Source organism: Suricata suricatta, chromosome X (assembly GCF_006229205.1).
Source record: "Suricata suricatta isolate VVHF042 chromosome X, meerkat_22Aug2017_6uvM2_HiC, whole genome shotgun sequence".
In the NCBI taxonomy this organism is placed as follows: Eukaryota; Metazoa; Chordata; class Mammalia; order Carnivora; family Herpestidae; genus Suricata; species Suricata suricatta.
This window is the reverse complement of record NC_043717.1, coordinates 33,990,758-34,006,582: the sequence shown is the minus strand read 5'-3', so window position 1 is coordinate 34,006,582 and position 15,825 is coordinate 33,990,758. Positions and strand designations below refer to the sequence as shown.

The 15,825-nt window shown below is 37.7% G+C and overlaps 1 protein-coding gene across 2 annotated transcripts in view; it reads right to left on the bottom strand.

The window, feature by feature from the left end:
• Window positions 1–2,695: 2,695 nt before the first annotated feature.
• USP9X (ubiquitin specific peptidase 9 X-linked) overlaps window positions 2,696–15,825 on the bottom strand; it is a 124,657-nt gene continuing 111,527 nt past the window's right edge. For both annotated transcript variants that reach the window (XM_029930811.1, XM_029930812.1), the window contains exons 40-46: window positions 11,586–11,771; window positions 10,894–11,114; window positions 10,709–10,797; window positions 7,278–7,434; window positions 6,910–7,122; window positions 6,434–6,529; window positions 2,696–4,302 (exon numbers count right to left, since the gene is read on the bottom strand). In XM_029930811.1, coding sequence (XP_029786671.1) covers window positions 4,165–4,302; window positions 6,434–6,529; window positions 6,910–7,122; window positions 7,278–7,434; window positions 10,709–10,797; window positions 10,894–11,114; window positions 11,586–11,771 — 1,100 coding nt within the window. In that variant the 3' untranslated portion in view covers window positions 2,696–4,164. The remainder of the gene's footprint in view (window positions 4,303–6,433; window positions 6,530–6,909; window positions 7,123–7,277; window positions 7,435–10,708; window positions 10,798–10,893; window positions 11,115–11,585; window positions 11,772–15,825) is intronic.

Here is a 15,825-nt window from a genome sequence, read left to right as displayed (position 1 = left end):
AGAACTTAGTTTTCACGTCTAGAACCCCTCTGTAAACATGTGACCTGCTGCACTTCTGATACTTAAATGAACTTTGAAACGCCAGAGGGTTTTTGTCAAGTCTCGATTTTTAAACTGCACTGTTAGGCCTGCAATCAGATCACAACTCAATTTTTGAACTCAGATGTGAATATACTGCAGATATACAAAATGAGGGCCAAAACAAAACCCAGAAGACAAGGCCCAAATTCCTCTATTTATAAACATTTCCTTTAAATCTATCACACCTCTAATTTACCTCCATTTAGAGATCTTATTTTAATAAATAAAAGGAAAAACCAAAATTTAATTTATAAAGTTTTATTTTTGTATATGTGCTAAATCTTAGGAACTGTGGACAATCTTCAGTCAGTGTGTTGGCTTGTAAAAGGCTGAAAAGTGTGTGAATTTCCTTTGGGGAATCTGGATTTCAAAAAAAAAACCACTCATTTGCAAGTTTAAAACATGGTGCACCTTTCCCCCCTTTTTTCTTACACCTACGTATTTGGAGGAAAAGTGCTACATTTCTGCAAATGTAAAGTAATTGTTAGAAATACAGTCGGCAGCAAGTTCTTAATACATTTAGCACTTTTTGTAGTGATGTATCACACCCAAAACCTTAATTTAAACACTAAACACTCATGTAGGATCAGAACCAATTTAGGTCGAGCACTACTATGAAACCAGTATTGAATGGGTTATTTTCCCAGGAACACAAAAATGGGGTGGGGAGGGAAGGATGTTGTTTTCCTTTCTCTGCAGAATGTAGTACCTTCCAACTAGAGACCAAAATTGGGCACTTGTAATGAAAAGGCAATTTTCTTACCCAGTTAGAATTCTAAATAAGGCAGGCTATATCCAGCAAATTAACCACAAAATTCAGCAAAATAAGAGTCCGTGGGGGAACAGAAGCTGGAGAAATACTAAGAAAAAAAGTGCAAGAACGATTTTGTTGGAGTAGTCATCTGAGTATTCACAGACTGTTGCTTTCATTTACAAATGAAAATTTCAATAAAAAAGGCTCCTGAACTTTTTAACGACTACTAGGATTAAATACTTATCATTTACTAATAAAAGTTAATCATGAAAAAAATATAAAACATTTTAATAATTCTAAATTTGTATATATAACAGCTAAAAGACACAAGGTTGGTAAATTATCAGAAAAATCAAGGAAAGACAAAAACCTCAAATATGATTATTGTTATTTCTGCCTCTACAATGCTGAGCATGAAACTTTAGTTGGTGGAGGGCTTGGAAACAGCAGCAATATGGTTTTTACCAAGTTGTGCACGGAAATACTTAGATCCAACAGAGCAACGCCCTCATTCACAGATGAACAAAAATATCTTCAGTCTTTATGTTAACAGATTCGACTATCTTCTATGAAGTAATCATGCCATTTAGAATCCTGGGGGTACTTGGAAAGGAAGACTAGTGATTCTGAAACAAACATTTAAAGTAGGAATTATATATATGGCTCAAGAAATCAGTTGAGGGAGAAGTAAATAATCTTTAGGCACTTTGAAGACTTGAAGTTTAAAATGTGCCATATGTTCAGAAAAAGACCTCAACGTCACCAATATGTTGCTCTTACAATAACATGCGTCTTAAAATTTCCCCTTATGTTAATGCTTAAGAAGTTTAATAGAGAAAATAATTCGCACAAACAAAAAGAAATCTCCCTGTTCACTTTCCCTGGATCTTGGTCACAACAGGGACAGCTCTTCCTCGAATGGAGGGGAAAAGGGATTCACAAGCCCTCGCCTGGCACAAGGAGGGGGATTGTGGATTCAAAGCAACCAAGGTGGGATTCTCCCTCCAAGGAGAAAAATTCACAGCCTTTTCAAATGTCAAGTTTTTCGTGTCTAGGAAGTCAGTAAAGTTTTTAAATTAATCACATACTTTGTTAAGGAGTGGGAAATTAACAAAACCCACCTCTCCATAGGTGAGATGGGTGTATTTAACGATAGCAACTTGTCCCAATAAAGTTAACCTATTTTGCTCGCTCACCGTTAAGTTTGGAATCGAACTTTTAAATTAAAGCTACCACTTGGAAATTGCAAACAATGTGTAGGACTTTTGCTCAAACTTAATAACAAATTCAGATGTAATATACTTAAGGTAAAAAAACAGGATCTATCTGGTGTTAAAATTTCCTATTACAGAAAACCTAGAGGCATCGATGGGACTATAGAGTGCTGCAAATAAGATACCCAAAGCTTTATCTTAAATACCTGCCCCTTTTAATCACAAAATAAAGCAATTCTCATTTTTGTTTCTGCTTTGTTCAGTTCCAACTATAGCCTTTTTGACAAAACATTTTCCTATTAACTGAATTGTAAAAAATACAACCAAGCTTGTGCTCATTAAATATACATGTATATAAAAAACATACAAAAAGTACAAGATTGATTATGTTAGGAAACTTTTACAGCATCAACATCCTGTTTTCTCTAAATCTTTAGTAAAGGGCCAAAGGTCGAATCTTTCTGTGCATAAAAACTTAACGTGACTGAACTCCTGGATTCAGTGTCATGCCTGAGCATGCTATGCACAGAATTTTAATATTCAGTCCTTCAAAAAACAAAACAAACAAAAGCAGGCAAAAAAAAAAAAAAAGATTAAAAACAAAAAAACAAAACCCAAAAACAAAAACACACCACAGGACAAAAAGTTCTTCGTAAATCAAATTCTATTTGTGAATTCAGCAAAATAATTTCTATAAAATAAAACAGCAAAATATTTAAATAGAAGAGGGTGGACTGTATCTGTTTGAAGGGGTATTTGGTTTTTAGACAGGTTCCAAAAAGTACACACATTCAAGTTACCAATTCGCTTTTAAATACAGTATTGACTGATGAGTTCCTTATCTTTAATTAAATGTTTATGCTGAAATTACGATACCTCAATTATATTAACTAACCAGTAGTTTCCTTTTTAATTAGACCCTGCTTCGAACATGGAAAGTTTTGGAATCATGGACAAGGAGCTAGGACAAGTCTTGCTTTCAAGTAAAACTGTGACTGAGCAGAAAACTCAGCCAGATGTCTTGGGGCAAGTGGCTTGGCTCCAAGTACTGTGGGATTCTGGTGACTTCCACTTCACTGGGGTCCAGCAGAAGGAAAGTTTTAGAAGATTCACCTAATAAGCTCTACCAAAGAAACGAAACAAGCACACCAAATACAGTCTTCTATTATGCTCCAAGCATCCTGGCATAGCAAATTTTTGCATATTTGTTTTAAATCTTTAAAAATTCCCATAACTCATACTTAGATTTCTTTATCCCACCCAGAGATTGAACTGTCAAACATTAGACATAAGCAACCTATGTGTAACTGAAAATCGCCTGTTTATCACGTCTCCCCTTGTTTTCTATTTATAGTCTAGGTGTGAGAAGGAAAAGCTCTGAGCGATACAGCTGTCATGATGGGACAACCGCTGTCATTATGGTAATTTTTTCCTCACTGGCTACACTAACCTGGTGTGAAGCCATGCTAAATGTTACAGCTTAACTATAGCTTCAAAGTGATTAACCTAATGTCAGAATAAAAGGCAATGAAAAAGATCTAGAAACAATGTTACATCACCAATTTTCCACATCAACCAAATAACTGAAAGGTTACCAGCCTTACAGTGCTCATAGTAAAACTGCCTCCAGTGGCAAAGAATTAACATGAAACTATTGGTGTGGCTGACATGGACGGGCTCTGGTTTGTTGCGGTTGGTTGGTTTGTTTTTTTGTAAAGGAGTAGCTCCAACTGCCATGAGGCAGGCAACACTGGTTGCAGAGTGCAATGGGTAGAACAAGAAAAGTAACTTTTATAGTTTTTGTAGATCTGTGAGTCTCCTCAAGAAAAAAGTTTCTTGCTTAAGAATTAACAGTCAAACATTAATATACTATATACACCTTTGCCATTTACACATTAGCATCAGGCCGTTTATTACAAAACACTATACACTTTCCACTGCAGGCGGGTTATATATTGACAGCAAATTTCTGCAGATAAGACAGTGAATAAACTCTCCACTCCATGTTGCTTAGGAATAGTTTTTCTAGTTTTAAATATTAGCCAGACACAGAAAAAGGTTGGACTGTAAGGCCTGGGTGCACAGTCTTGATGGAACCAGTTAATCATGTGCATTTCACTGATCCTTCGTCTGAGGTGGAGACACTTCTTCACTGCCTTCGTAATTTTCTTGTGCTCGCTGGCCAGTTCTCTGAGGGTTGTTCATGTGATGTGCGGCTGGGCCTGTATATGGCTGTCCATGCACATGGTTATTCTGGGAGGGGAGAAGAGATTGACGTTAAGACGTTTCACACATTAACTTTAAAATCACGGGCTGAAATTTGTGGACATGTAAACACTTCTTTTATTCCTGGGACTTACAAAGAGTAAATATGTTCCAGCTAAGGGTGAGCCGAAAAAAAGTGGTTTGGAAGAGAAAAGCCCAGGGTCTTTTTGGGGGGGGGGGGGGGGGGGCTCAGTGGGTTAAGCGTCCAATTTTGGCTCAGGTCATGATCTCACGGTTTGTTGGTTCGAGCCCTGTGTCGGGCTCTGTGCTGACAGCTCAGAGCCTGCTTCTTATTTTGTGTCTCCCTTGGCTGTGCTCACTTGCTCGCTCTCAAAACTGAATAAACTTAAAAAAAGCCTACCGAAATCAAAAACCCCCAAACCCAAATAAAAGCTGGGTAGCTCTGTATAAAGTTTTAGCCGAAGTGATTTTTATTGCCCTAATTATTTAGACTGAAGTCTGACAAATAGGAGATTACAGCCTGTTACTGTATATTGTCAAAAAACATTCACAAAAAATGATTTGTGGGCCAGAACACATCTATTCTGACTCTTCCAAGTACCTTTAAGCTTCTATAGGATAATGATGAATCTGACTGGTCATAGGACATCTGTATTAGCAACAACCTTGAACACTGAATGGGGTTACTGAAAACAAAACAATGCTAAAGATCTGGACTTAACCACGCATAGAGTAATACAGGAGCTTTCTCAGGGCCGAGGAAAGTTAACTTTCTTCCTTGTGAATTTGGTTTCTTAACGTTTAAAACCTGTGAACCCTCACTTTGCTGTATATTCTCACCATCCAAAAAGATTTAAGCCTTTCTAGAATTTGAATTACAAAAATAAATGATGAATATGCATGTTCTAATTATTCAGCATGCTTCTGATTCCAGCCTGAAATCTAAGAATGTCTTAAAACAATGGTTCTGAAAGTAAGGTTTCTAGATTAGCATCAGCATCAACCACCTGGGGACATGTTGGAAATGTAAATTTTCTGGATCCACCCCAGACCTAAAAGAATCAAAGCTTGGGGTGAGGCCCAGCAATCTGTGTTGTAACAAGCCCACCATGGAATTTTTTTTTTTTTTTAAGATTTTATATTTTAAAAGTTTATTTACTTTGAGAGAGAGCAGAGTGAGTAGGAGAAGAGCAGAAAGAGAGGAAGAGAGAATCCCAAGTAGGCTCCCTGCTGCTAGCACAGAACTCCACACCACAGGCCCCTCGCAGGGTTCAATCTCCCCAACCTTGAGATCATGACTTGAGCCTAAATCGAGTCAGATGCTCAACCGACTGAGCCACCCAGGCGCCCCACCTCTGACCAAGGCGGGCAAAGTTTCTTTTCAAGTGTATTTATTTGGAGAGAGAGAGGGAGAGTGCAAGTGGGGGAGAAACAGAGACAGCTGGGGACAGAGGATCTGAAGTGGGCTCTGTGCTGACAGCAGAGGCAGAAGAAAGCCTGATGTGGGTCTTGAACCCATGAACCGCGATATCATGACTGGAGCTGAAGTCTAACACTTAACGGAGCAACCCAGGTGCCCCCAGGGGAAAAATTTTTGATGTCTGTTCAAGTTTAAGTATCACTGCCTCAAAAGATCTGAATTAGTCATATCTGGGTTTTAGAAAGAAAAGTTCTTATTTAGAAAATTTCATTTAAATTTTATTTAGTTATTGATCTTAGAGGAAATTTTAAGGAAATCTGTCAAATCCTTGATATTTTTCAAGTCTGTCTTTACTGTCAATGAAGTCTTGGTTAGGCTAAGTAACCAAGAACAATTTCCTTCATTGCCACATCTTAAAGGTCTTTGGAATCCATTTGTAGATTCCACCTAACAGGAAATGTCATAATCCTTTGTACGAAACATCATCATTTTATGTTGACATCAATTGCCACACAGTTTCAGTACCTTAGGAGTACAAAGAGGGCCACCTATTTGACCAGGAAAACACTACGGGGGGAGTGGAAACACATCATATCATGATCTTGTCCCAACGATTCCTCTTCTGATCATGCCCTAAAGGCAGTCTTTACTACTTTGCAGTCACAACAAAAACATTAGCCATCCTTTAAAGCATACAAGTTGGTTCTAGGGCTAAAACACAAAGCAGCCCCCATTTACCTGTTGATACTGAGATCCAGGTGAGTGGGGGTACAACGGGGCATCCTCAGGTGGGGGTGACTCATGCTCATCGGGGGCATCTTGGTCATCTGGCTCCTAATTTTAAATATTTAAAGATAAACAATTATGTAGACAAATTCAAGTTTCTTAAGTTTTTCCTATTTGAAATAACTTAAAAAACCTACAAAACTGGCTCACAATGTTCCTTTTACTGAAGATCAACCAATGTAAAGCAGATGAAAAAATCTGATTTGGATTCTCTCAGACTACATTTCAGACAATTTCAGAAATTTCTCTGAAAGAAGGCTCCCTTATTAACTGAAGACTACATAAACAGTAAAGCAAACAAAATCTCAACAGGATGTTTTTTACATTATCACTAATACATAAACACTGGTCTATAAAGGAACAAATTGCTTTCTTTCATTTCTATAGAAGAAATGAAACGTGTGGCGTTTCTTTTTTTCATTTTTTACCTCCTCTGGACAGAGTTCACAAGCTTTTGCAAGTGTCATCCTAGCACTATGTGATCTCTCCAAGAAATAACCATTTGATGTTTCATTGCTTTGTACTGGAGGAGACCAGTTGTTGTAAGTGTACTGAGGATTGCCAGTGTATGGTCGTCTTTCAAGTTCATCCCCAAGCCATTCCACTGCCCAGGTCCACTTTCTTTTAAGATCTCCGTTGCCCTTTAAAAGAAAATAAAACCATGTAATAAGTAAAAGGCTCTGGAATATTTCTCAAAGTTAAAATAAGAACTCCAAATTCCCACTATTCCTTTCTTTAAAATGGAATCCCTAATTCAGATTCAGATTTCTACAAAACTTTAAGAAAAAACCCTCACCTGCAGAATCTGGTAAGCAACAGGGCAATTGCTAAAAAGAGCTACCATACATTTAATACACTGGTATGCTCTTTTTTGATAGTGATTCTTAGAGCGCTGGATTGTGTCAAACAGCCCATCTCGGTCATCTGGGATTCCTTTAAGTGCATTATGAATTCTGAAAAAGAACCAAATATAAAATAAAAACCTGAAAAATCAAACAGTGGCTAACATTCCTTGAGTGGGGTACTATGTGCCACTCATTAAAGATCTCTCATGCAGTCATACCATCTAATGCTAGACAGTTAACAACTAAGTTTATAGCTGCTGTACCTAAGAGTCTGCTTCAGATCAGTCCCTTTTATAAAACTGCATTTCTGAAGGGAAGTTAGAAATCAGTGACTGTTAAACAGTGATATAATTTGAAGTACAAAATGAACTTGAATTCTAATAATGAGCTGCTATATAACAAAGCAGTTTTCACCAACAGTACTAATAATTTAGCTGATTTGCCAAAGGTGGATGATTTCATCTCAGTTTTTACCAAGTCACAAAAGAACAATATACAGTGATTTGTTCTCCTCCCTTACCCCAATAAGCAATTGAAAAAATTGGAGGGGCAAAAAAGAGCCTTCTTTTGTGTTAAAAACCTCACCCACCAGTAAACAAAATGTGGTGCATATACACAGTGGAATATTACTCAGTCTTAAAAAGGAATAAAATTAAGACACAAGCTACAGCATGTATGAGTCCTGAAGACATGAAATAATGGGGAGTTATGGTTTAAGGGGTACAGAGTTTCAGTTTGGGATGATGAAAAGGTTCTAGAGATGGACAGTGGTGATGGTAACACAGCATTATGAATATACTGAATGCCACCGATTTGTAACTTAAAAACATGCACATAAACGTTCACTGCAGTATTCACAATAGCCAAAAGGTAGAAACAACCCCAAAATCTAACAACGGATGAATGGATAAACAGAATGTGCTATATCCGTACAATGGAATGTTATTCAGCCATAAAAAGGAACGAAGTACTGATATATACTAACACAGAAGACTTTGAAAACATTATGCCAAGTGGAAGAAGCCACACACGAAAGGACATTTTGTACGATTCCATTTATACAAAGTGCGCAGGCAAATCCGTAAAGACAGAAGGCAGATTAGTGGTTGCTGGAGGGATGGGGAGTAATAGGGAGTGACTGCTTCCTTTTGGAGTGATAAAAATGTTCTGGAAATTGATAGTGGTAATGATTGTTTAACACTGTGAATATTACTAAAAGCTACTGAATTGTATACTTTATATCGGTTAAAATGGTGAATTTTACACCTCCATAAAGAAACACTATCTGTATAGTCAGGAATTTAAAAAACTAAAAACAAAAAACCTTATATAAACCATAAATTTTACTTAATAGAGAGTGTTTCCAAATCACAATGCAAAGTTTTTTTGTTTTGCATTACATGTATTCCTGAAATCTTTTGTTTGGAAATCATGACTTCAGCAATTTTGCAAGGTTTAATAATTTCAAACCAATCATTCATTTACAGACTTCTTGCTGTTTAATCTGAAACACTTCAGTGTATACTGTTTTTGCCTTCAGTTTTTTCAAGCGATAATGAAGTGTTAAGCCATTACTTCTGTCACATATCTTCTTCCCGTTAGTATTAACTACTTTCAAATGCTGTTTTTATCAATATTATCTTTGCCTGCCTTGTTCACCAATGCCTGGCAGTGCCAGACACATGTAGATACTCCATAAATATTCACACGCTGCTTACCGAATGAACTCAAAGCTCACTATGAGAAAATTATTTTCAAGCTTGGGCCAGTGATTCATAGTAACAATACCTTACTAATCCCATTACACAAAAGTCAACTGTCCATATTTAATACAGCACATGTGCCTTTCTCATTCCTGCCTGCTTTAATGACTCAAGAGAGCTAAGATGTAACCAACTGGTTTAAAAGATTCCATTAAAAACAGTTTAGTTTTTTTTTTTTTTTTTTTTTAAGGTTTATCTATTTTGAGAGAAATAGCACATGTGGGGTAGGGGCAGAGAGGAGGAGGGACAATCCCAAGCAGGCTCCATGCTGTAGGTGCAGAGCCCAATGTGGGACTCTAAGGAACCGTGAGATCATGACCTGAGCCGAAATGGAGTCTGATGCCTAACCAACTATGCCACCCGAGTGCCACCCTGCTAAAAATAATTGTTAAGAGAAAGGTATTGGATAGTGCTCAAAATACATGGTTTTAGTTTTGGGACTACTCAATTTTTTTTGTCTCATGAAAACTTATTTCTGGTTTAATGCTATTTTTACAAACAGTAATATGACTTGAATCTATGGTAGTAATTTTGGAGATAATTTGGAAATATGGATCCATGAATTCTGGCATTTGCAATCCCCACACAAAGACTCAAAATTATAAGTTCTCTTTAAGTGTTTTGTTACAGAACTTGTTTTCAAGTTGCCATTTGATGTTTTAATTATATTGACAGATGGGAGGCAGTCCATTATATAGATTTTGAATGGTTTCTGAAGATAAAGTATTATATACTATCATCAACGTGGGGAAAGATGTTATGAAATCTGGCAGAGTTGTCAACTAATTCTATACTTCACCATCATCTATATAATTCTTGGGATTAAAGATAATACATTAAACTTAATGACCCCCCCCAAAAAAAGGAATTCCAGAGAAAGCTTGATGGGACAGTTATGGTGGATAACCTCAGCTAATGGGAAAAAAAGGGGGAGGGGCACACCTCTTGGTTTCGGATCAGGTCATGATTTCACAGTTTTGTGGGCTTGAGCCCCACGTCAGGCTCTGCACTGGCAGTGTGGAGCCTGCCTGGCTTTCTTTCTCTCTCTCCTCCTCTCTCTGCCCCTCCCTTACCCTCTTTCTCAAAATAAAGAAATAAACTTAAAAAAAAAAAGCACACTTTAAAAATATATAGGTTGGTGGACACAAACGTAACCAGAGGTATTTCCTCAAAGAGCACTGGTTCCGTGTTCCCTTATTCAGTGTTCACAGTAACTTCAGAAAATATAACTACCATGAATAATGAGAAATGACTGTCCTTACTTACCTAAGGACTATTTTTAGATAACCAAATGTTACCTCATGTGACTAATTCTAAAAAAACCCTAGCATGTCATTAATGACATTAAGATATTTATCAAAAGCCTATGCTAGTTTTCCTTAATTAAAAAAACCCCTGAAAGCTAGTGTAACTATGCAACATGGGCAACTGAAAGAATAGAAAGTGAAATCAAGTGAGGGAAGGGGGAGCTTTTTATTCACTCTTAAGCTTTTAGGATGGAACATTAGATCTCGAGAGGGCATTAAAAAAAAAAGTGCTGATTGGCAATTTCAGTTAGACTAAAAGTTAGGCAAGTAAAAAAAAAAAAAAAAAAAGAAAAAGAAAAAAAGAGGATCTACCTGTGAGTCTGCCAGGAGTCCTCAATCAGTAAGATTTGCAAAAGCAGATCCAAATAGGGCCGGAGTTCGTAAGTATAGGAATATGCAACCTAAAATTAGGAAAGACATGGTGAATAACTTGTTTAAAGGAATGACAAATGACAAATCAAATTATAGACACATATGAATGTTTGTTTTCTTTTAACCTGCCAGAGAAGTTCACTGAGGACGGTAGAGGAGAACTGAGGATTCTCCCAGCAGCAAAAACGAAGCAGTTTGACAGTTTCCTCTGAGTTACTGCAGTCCTCGATGATTTTCTTCACATAACTTGTTCTTACAAATAAAATGTCTGCCACATTCTGCTGAATTGGCATTATGGGTTGTGATAAATTAGGATCACCAAAAGGATTGGGAAGAGGAGGATTACCTAGAATACAGATTTGTCATCAGTGAAAAACCAATAGGCTTCTTCACAATAATCTACAGCTTTCACTACAGAAAACAGCTTATGAATTTTGTATTTTAAAAAGGTAACATTTTACATCAATATTTCTAAGTACAATGAAGAAAGTAGTACTAGGCATTATAATGATCAGACAGACCAGGATGACAAAACATAAACTTTAAATGCCAACACTGCTATTTTCCTATATAAAAAGTTAATTTGTAAACTACTTCATAAACAAAGTATCAACCTCAGTAGCAAGTAGACAGGAAAAGACCCCCTTTAACATGTGAAAAAGGTGTAGAACCCAAAATATTATAAAACATTCCAAGGCACAGATTGTCAGGCTCTTGTTCTTATCTTTGAACATCTTCAGAATTACTTTTAACTGGGCACCACATATGGCCAGAGGTATTTTAAAGCCAATGTTAAGAAAGGGGCATTTGATTTTACCATTGATTGAAGACTGCATTCTTGAAGAGACGTTGCAACAGCGGATCAGCTGTGACACTACTGAGTACAGTTTGCCTAATTCAGCATACTGATACTTGATTGGAGGGCCTGGACCTTCATCTAAAGACACGAGCATAAAGGTAGCAGGCACATTCAATTTCAGAAGCTGTGTCTTCTCTGCAACACCTAACAAAAGAAGAAGGAAGAAGTGGGAAGAATTAATTACAAAGGAGAAAAGAATTCAGATGGTAAGGGCTTCATCATGCAGTAGTTATCTAAATATTTTTCTGTAATTTTTATTATCAGAAGACCATGGTTAATTAGCACTCAGAATTATTTAACCAGAACAGCAAATCTACATCACATAATTGGATTTAAGTTTTAAAATGGTGAAACATTGACCATGACATTCCAGTCAAACCAGGCATGAAGAAAACAAACACCTTCTATGGTCCCAGCGTCTGGGGGACAAACCTACAGTGCCATCCTCATGGTTAGGGAGGATGATGAAAACTAGCGAGAAATAAGAATTCTTATGTAAACTTCCTCTTCAATTTCTTCCATAGCTAAGGTACTTGAAAACTATGCCCAAATTTGGTGGCATCTCTATTTTCTTATTTTTCCCCCTCTTTGACCCATGCCAATTTGGTTTCTGCCCCCTTTCCTGGAGCAAAGCTAAGGGACAGTTCTAAACTATAACTACTTCCTCTCCTACTTGCATTCCTCTTATTATCTTTCAACTACCTCTCCTTGGTCTTTTTTTTTTCCATAATATTTTATTGTCAAATTGTTTTCCATACAACACCCAGTGCTCTTCCCCTTAAGTGCCCTCCACCCTCACCACCACCTCTTTTCCCCCCTCCCCCTTCCCCTTCAACTCTCAGTTCATTTTCAGCATTCAATAGTCTCTCAAGTTTTGCATCCCTCTCTCTCCCCAACTCTCTCTCCCTCCTCCGTTCCCCCTGGTTCTCCATTAGGTCTCTCTTGTTTTCCTGCTAGACCTGAGTGCAAACATATGGTTTCTGTCCTTCTCTGCCTGGCTTACTTCGCTCAGCATGACACCCTCAAGGTCCATCCACTTTCCTACAAAGGGCCATATGTCATTCCCTCTCATTGCCATGTAGTACTCCATCGTGAATATATACCACTCCTTGGTCTTATTTAAGTCCTCCTTCCTCTATCTCTGAAAAACTGATGCTCCTCAAAGTTACCACACCAGGCTATCCTCTCACTCTGTATGCTTTTCCTGGATGATCAAATTCACACTAATGGCTTCATGTTCCAGCTATTTTCACTCAGAGGATTCCAGAAGACTTCCAGACAAGTATCTTAAGTATTCTACTGAATACTGAGTATCACTATTTGGGTATCCAATAGGCTCAAACTCAATTTGCCCAAACTGAATTTTCATTTCCCTTATGCATGTTCTTCCTGTGTGCTGCCCCCACCCCCTGGTACATGGCACCACTACCTGCTCAGTTGGAATCCTGGGTATCACTCTTAACAACTCTTCTGTGTTCCCCTATCTTTAATATCCAATCGCTGATTTCTACTGACCTCACAAAGCATCAGAATCTGTCCACTTGGATCCCCACACCGTCAACTGACACACGCCACAATGATCTTCTGTGATCATTTTAACAATCTCGTCTTATTCCCCTACAATCTATTCCACACTGTGGTCAGACTGATCTTTCTATAAGGTATGTCCATTAAAAACTTTACCATGGCTCATCAATGCCCTTAGGATAAGTCCAGAATCCCTCCCTCAGAAGGCTTGCCACCACAGCCTGATCAGAGAATCCTGTCCCCCCTGTCCTGCCATCGTCACCGCACATCAATTCTAGACTGAATAACTTTCACTTCTTCCACAGAGTTTATTCCAAGTGTCTGCATCTGCTGTTCACTCTGTACAGAAAACCTAATAACCAATTCCCACATCAACATCTCCATTAAGTCCCCTAAACTCGCCTAATCTGGTCTGGTATCCCTATGATAGACTACCAAAGCACTTTATACTTTCCTTATTATAGTCATTAACATACTTTATAGCAGTTATCTTTTTTTAATTTATTTTTTTAATGTTTTATTTATTTTTGATAGAGAGAGACAGAGCATGAGGGGGGGAGGGGCAGAGAAAGAAGGAGACACAGAATCTGAAGCAGGCTCCAGGCCCTGAGCTAGCTGTCAGCACAGAGCCTGATGCGGGGCTCGAACCCACGAATGTGAGATCTGACCTGAGCCGAAGTCGGAGGCTTAACCGACTGAGCCACCCAGGTGCCCCTATGGCAGTTATCTTTTTATTTGCTTCTATACCCCATAAGGCAATACATTGGCCTTTTTATTGTCACAGTCTAACAGGTACAATGAATACAGGTCCACAACTCCTTATCTGAAATCCTGAGATTCAAAAAGCTCTTATCATAAATATAAACAAAATTATTTTGTAAAGTTGGGGGCCAAAATATGTTTGCTGGGAAAACCTGACCTGAAGTGACAAGAGGCTATTTATAGTATTTATCCCTTCTCTCAGGGTGATTACTCGTCTTTTACTGTAGAAATATTAACATGTATGTTTATAAGGTGCTGTCCTGGATACTGCTATAGGGATGTTACATAATGTGTGGTATATATACTGCCTTACCTTTCTTAAATCTAAATAATTCTGTACCCCAAAGGCATATGTGGTCTTAAGAATTTCACATTCAAGTTTATGGATCTGTATTTGCTTTTAGCAGGGAAACTTTAATTAGATTACATTAGGGTCCATCATGTATGCTTTGTGAATAGACAATACCTAAAAAGGGAATTGAACAGAATGGGATTGTTGTGAATGCCTAAATTTGAAATACAGATTCCACTTGCTTGTTTGTGTAATATTCTCTCCCGTCTCAACTGCAAATAACCAAGCATCTCTAGTATGGAGAGGTAAAGGAAAAGACCAACTACAGAGAAAAAGTAGAATGCTGCTTATGTTAAAAGGGCCATAGATCAATTGGCAATCAGTAAGTTCACACACCCAAAAAAACATGAATGGCAGAGATGTTTGATTATATAACTTAATTTTGGATATAAGGGATTTTCTTCTTTTCAACTTAAAAAACAAAGTTATTAAAAAGTCATCTAAGTCTTTAATCCATTCCCAATCTGGCCAAATATTATCATCGCTAAGATTCTAAACAGAATGTCTCAATAAATTAATCATTTGAGATCAGTGCACTAACACCTGATTGGTAAAGAAATTTTTATAATTTTAGGGGCACCTGGTGGCTCAGTTGGTTAAGCGTCCGGCTTTGGCTCAGACCATGATCTCACGGTCTGAGAGTTTGAGTCCCACATTGGGTTCTCTGCTGACAGCTCAGAGCCTGGAGCCTGCTTCGGAGTGAGTGAGTGAGTGAGTGAGTGAGTGAGTGTGTGTGTGTGTGTGTGTGTGTGTGTGTCTCTCTCTCTCTCTCCGAAGCCAGGAGAGAGAGAGAGAGAGAGAGAGAGAGAGAGAGAGAGTGTGTGTGTGTGTCTCTCTCTCTCTCTGTCCCTCCCCTACTTGCACTCTCTCTCAAAAATAAGTAAACATTTAAAAAAAATTTTTAAGACAAAATTTTTTTTTTTTTTTTTTAATAATTTTAGGGGCGTCTGGCTGGCTCAGTCAGAGGAGCATGGGACTTTGACCTCAATCACAGGAAATTTACCTCATACAAAGCCAATTAACAAACACCAAAATCACAATGGAAGGATTTTTGATAATACCCATTATTCATTTGACAAACATTTACTGACACTACTGTGCAAAACTGTGATCTTTGCAATCAAGTTGGGGAGAAACACTAAAATCTGAACACAATCAAAAACAACAGAGACTGAATATAAGACAGGATAACATACTTTTAAGGTAAGTTGTATATGGGATCACCAATCAGGTGATGTTAGAAAGGCTGCTTTCAAAACTCTTCTCAAAGAGAGATAACAATATGAATAACAGGGTAATGGAGTATTTATATTATCCCTAACTTTAGTTTACTTCAACAAAAACTTACGTACAGACTAAGTCCTTTCCCCAGATCTGTGTGACTATTCACAACCCTCTGGGAACTTTTTTCAAATGCAGACATAAAAATATGACTAAGACACAGATCCTGACCTGTGTCTATTACAGAGATACACATAAAGCGAAAGGTGAAAAGTACAGTAAAAAAAAATGTTTCATCACTAGACTTAAAAGACTCTGCCACTTAGATTAAAACAG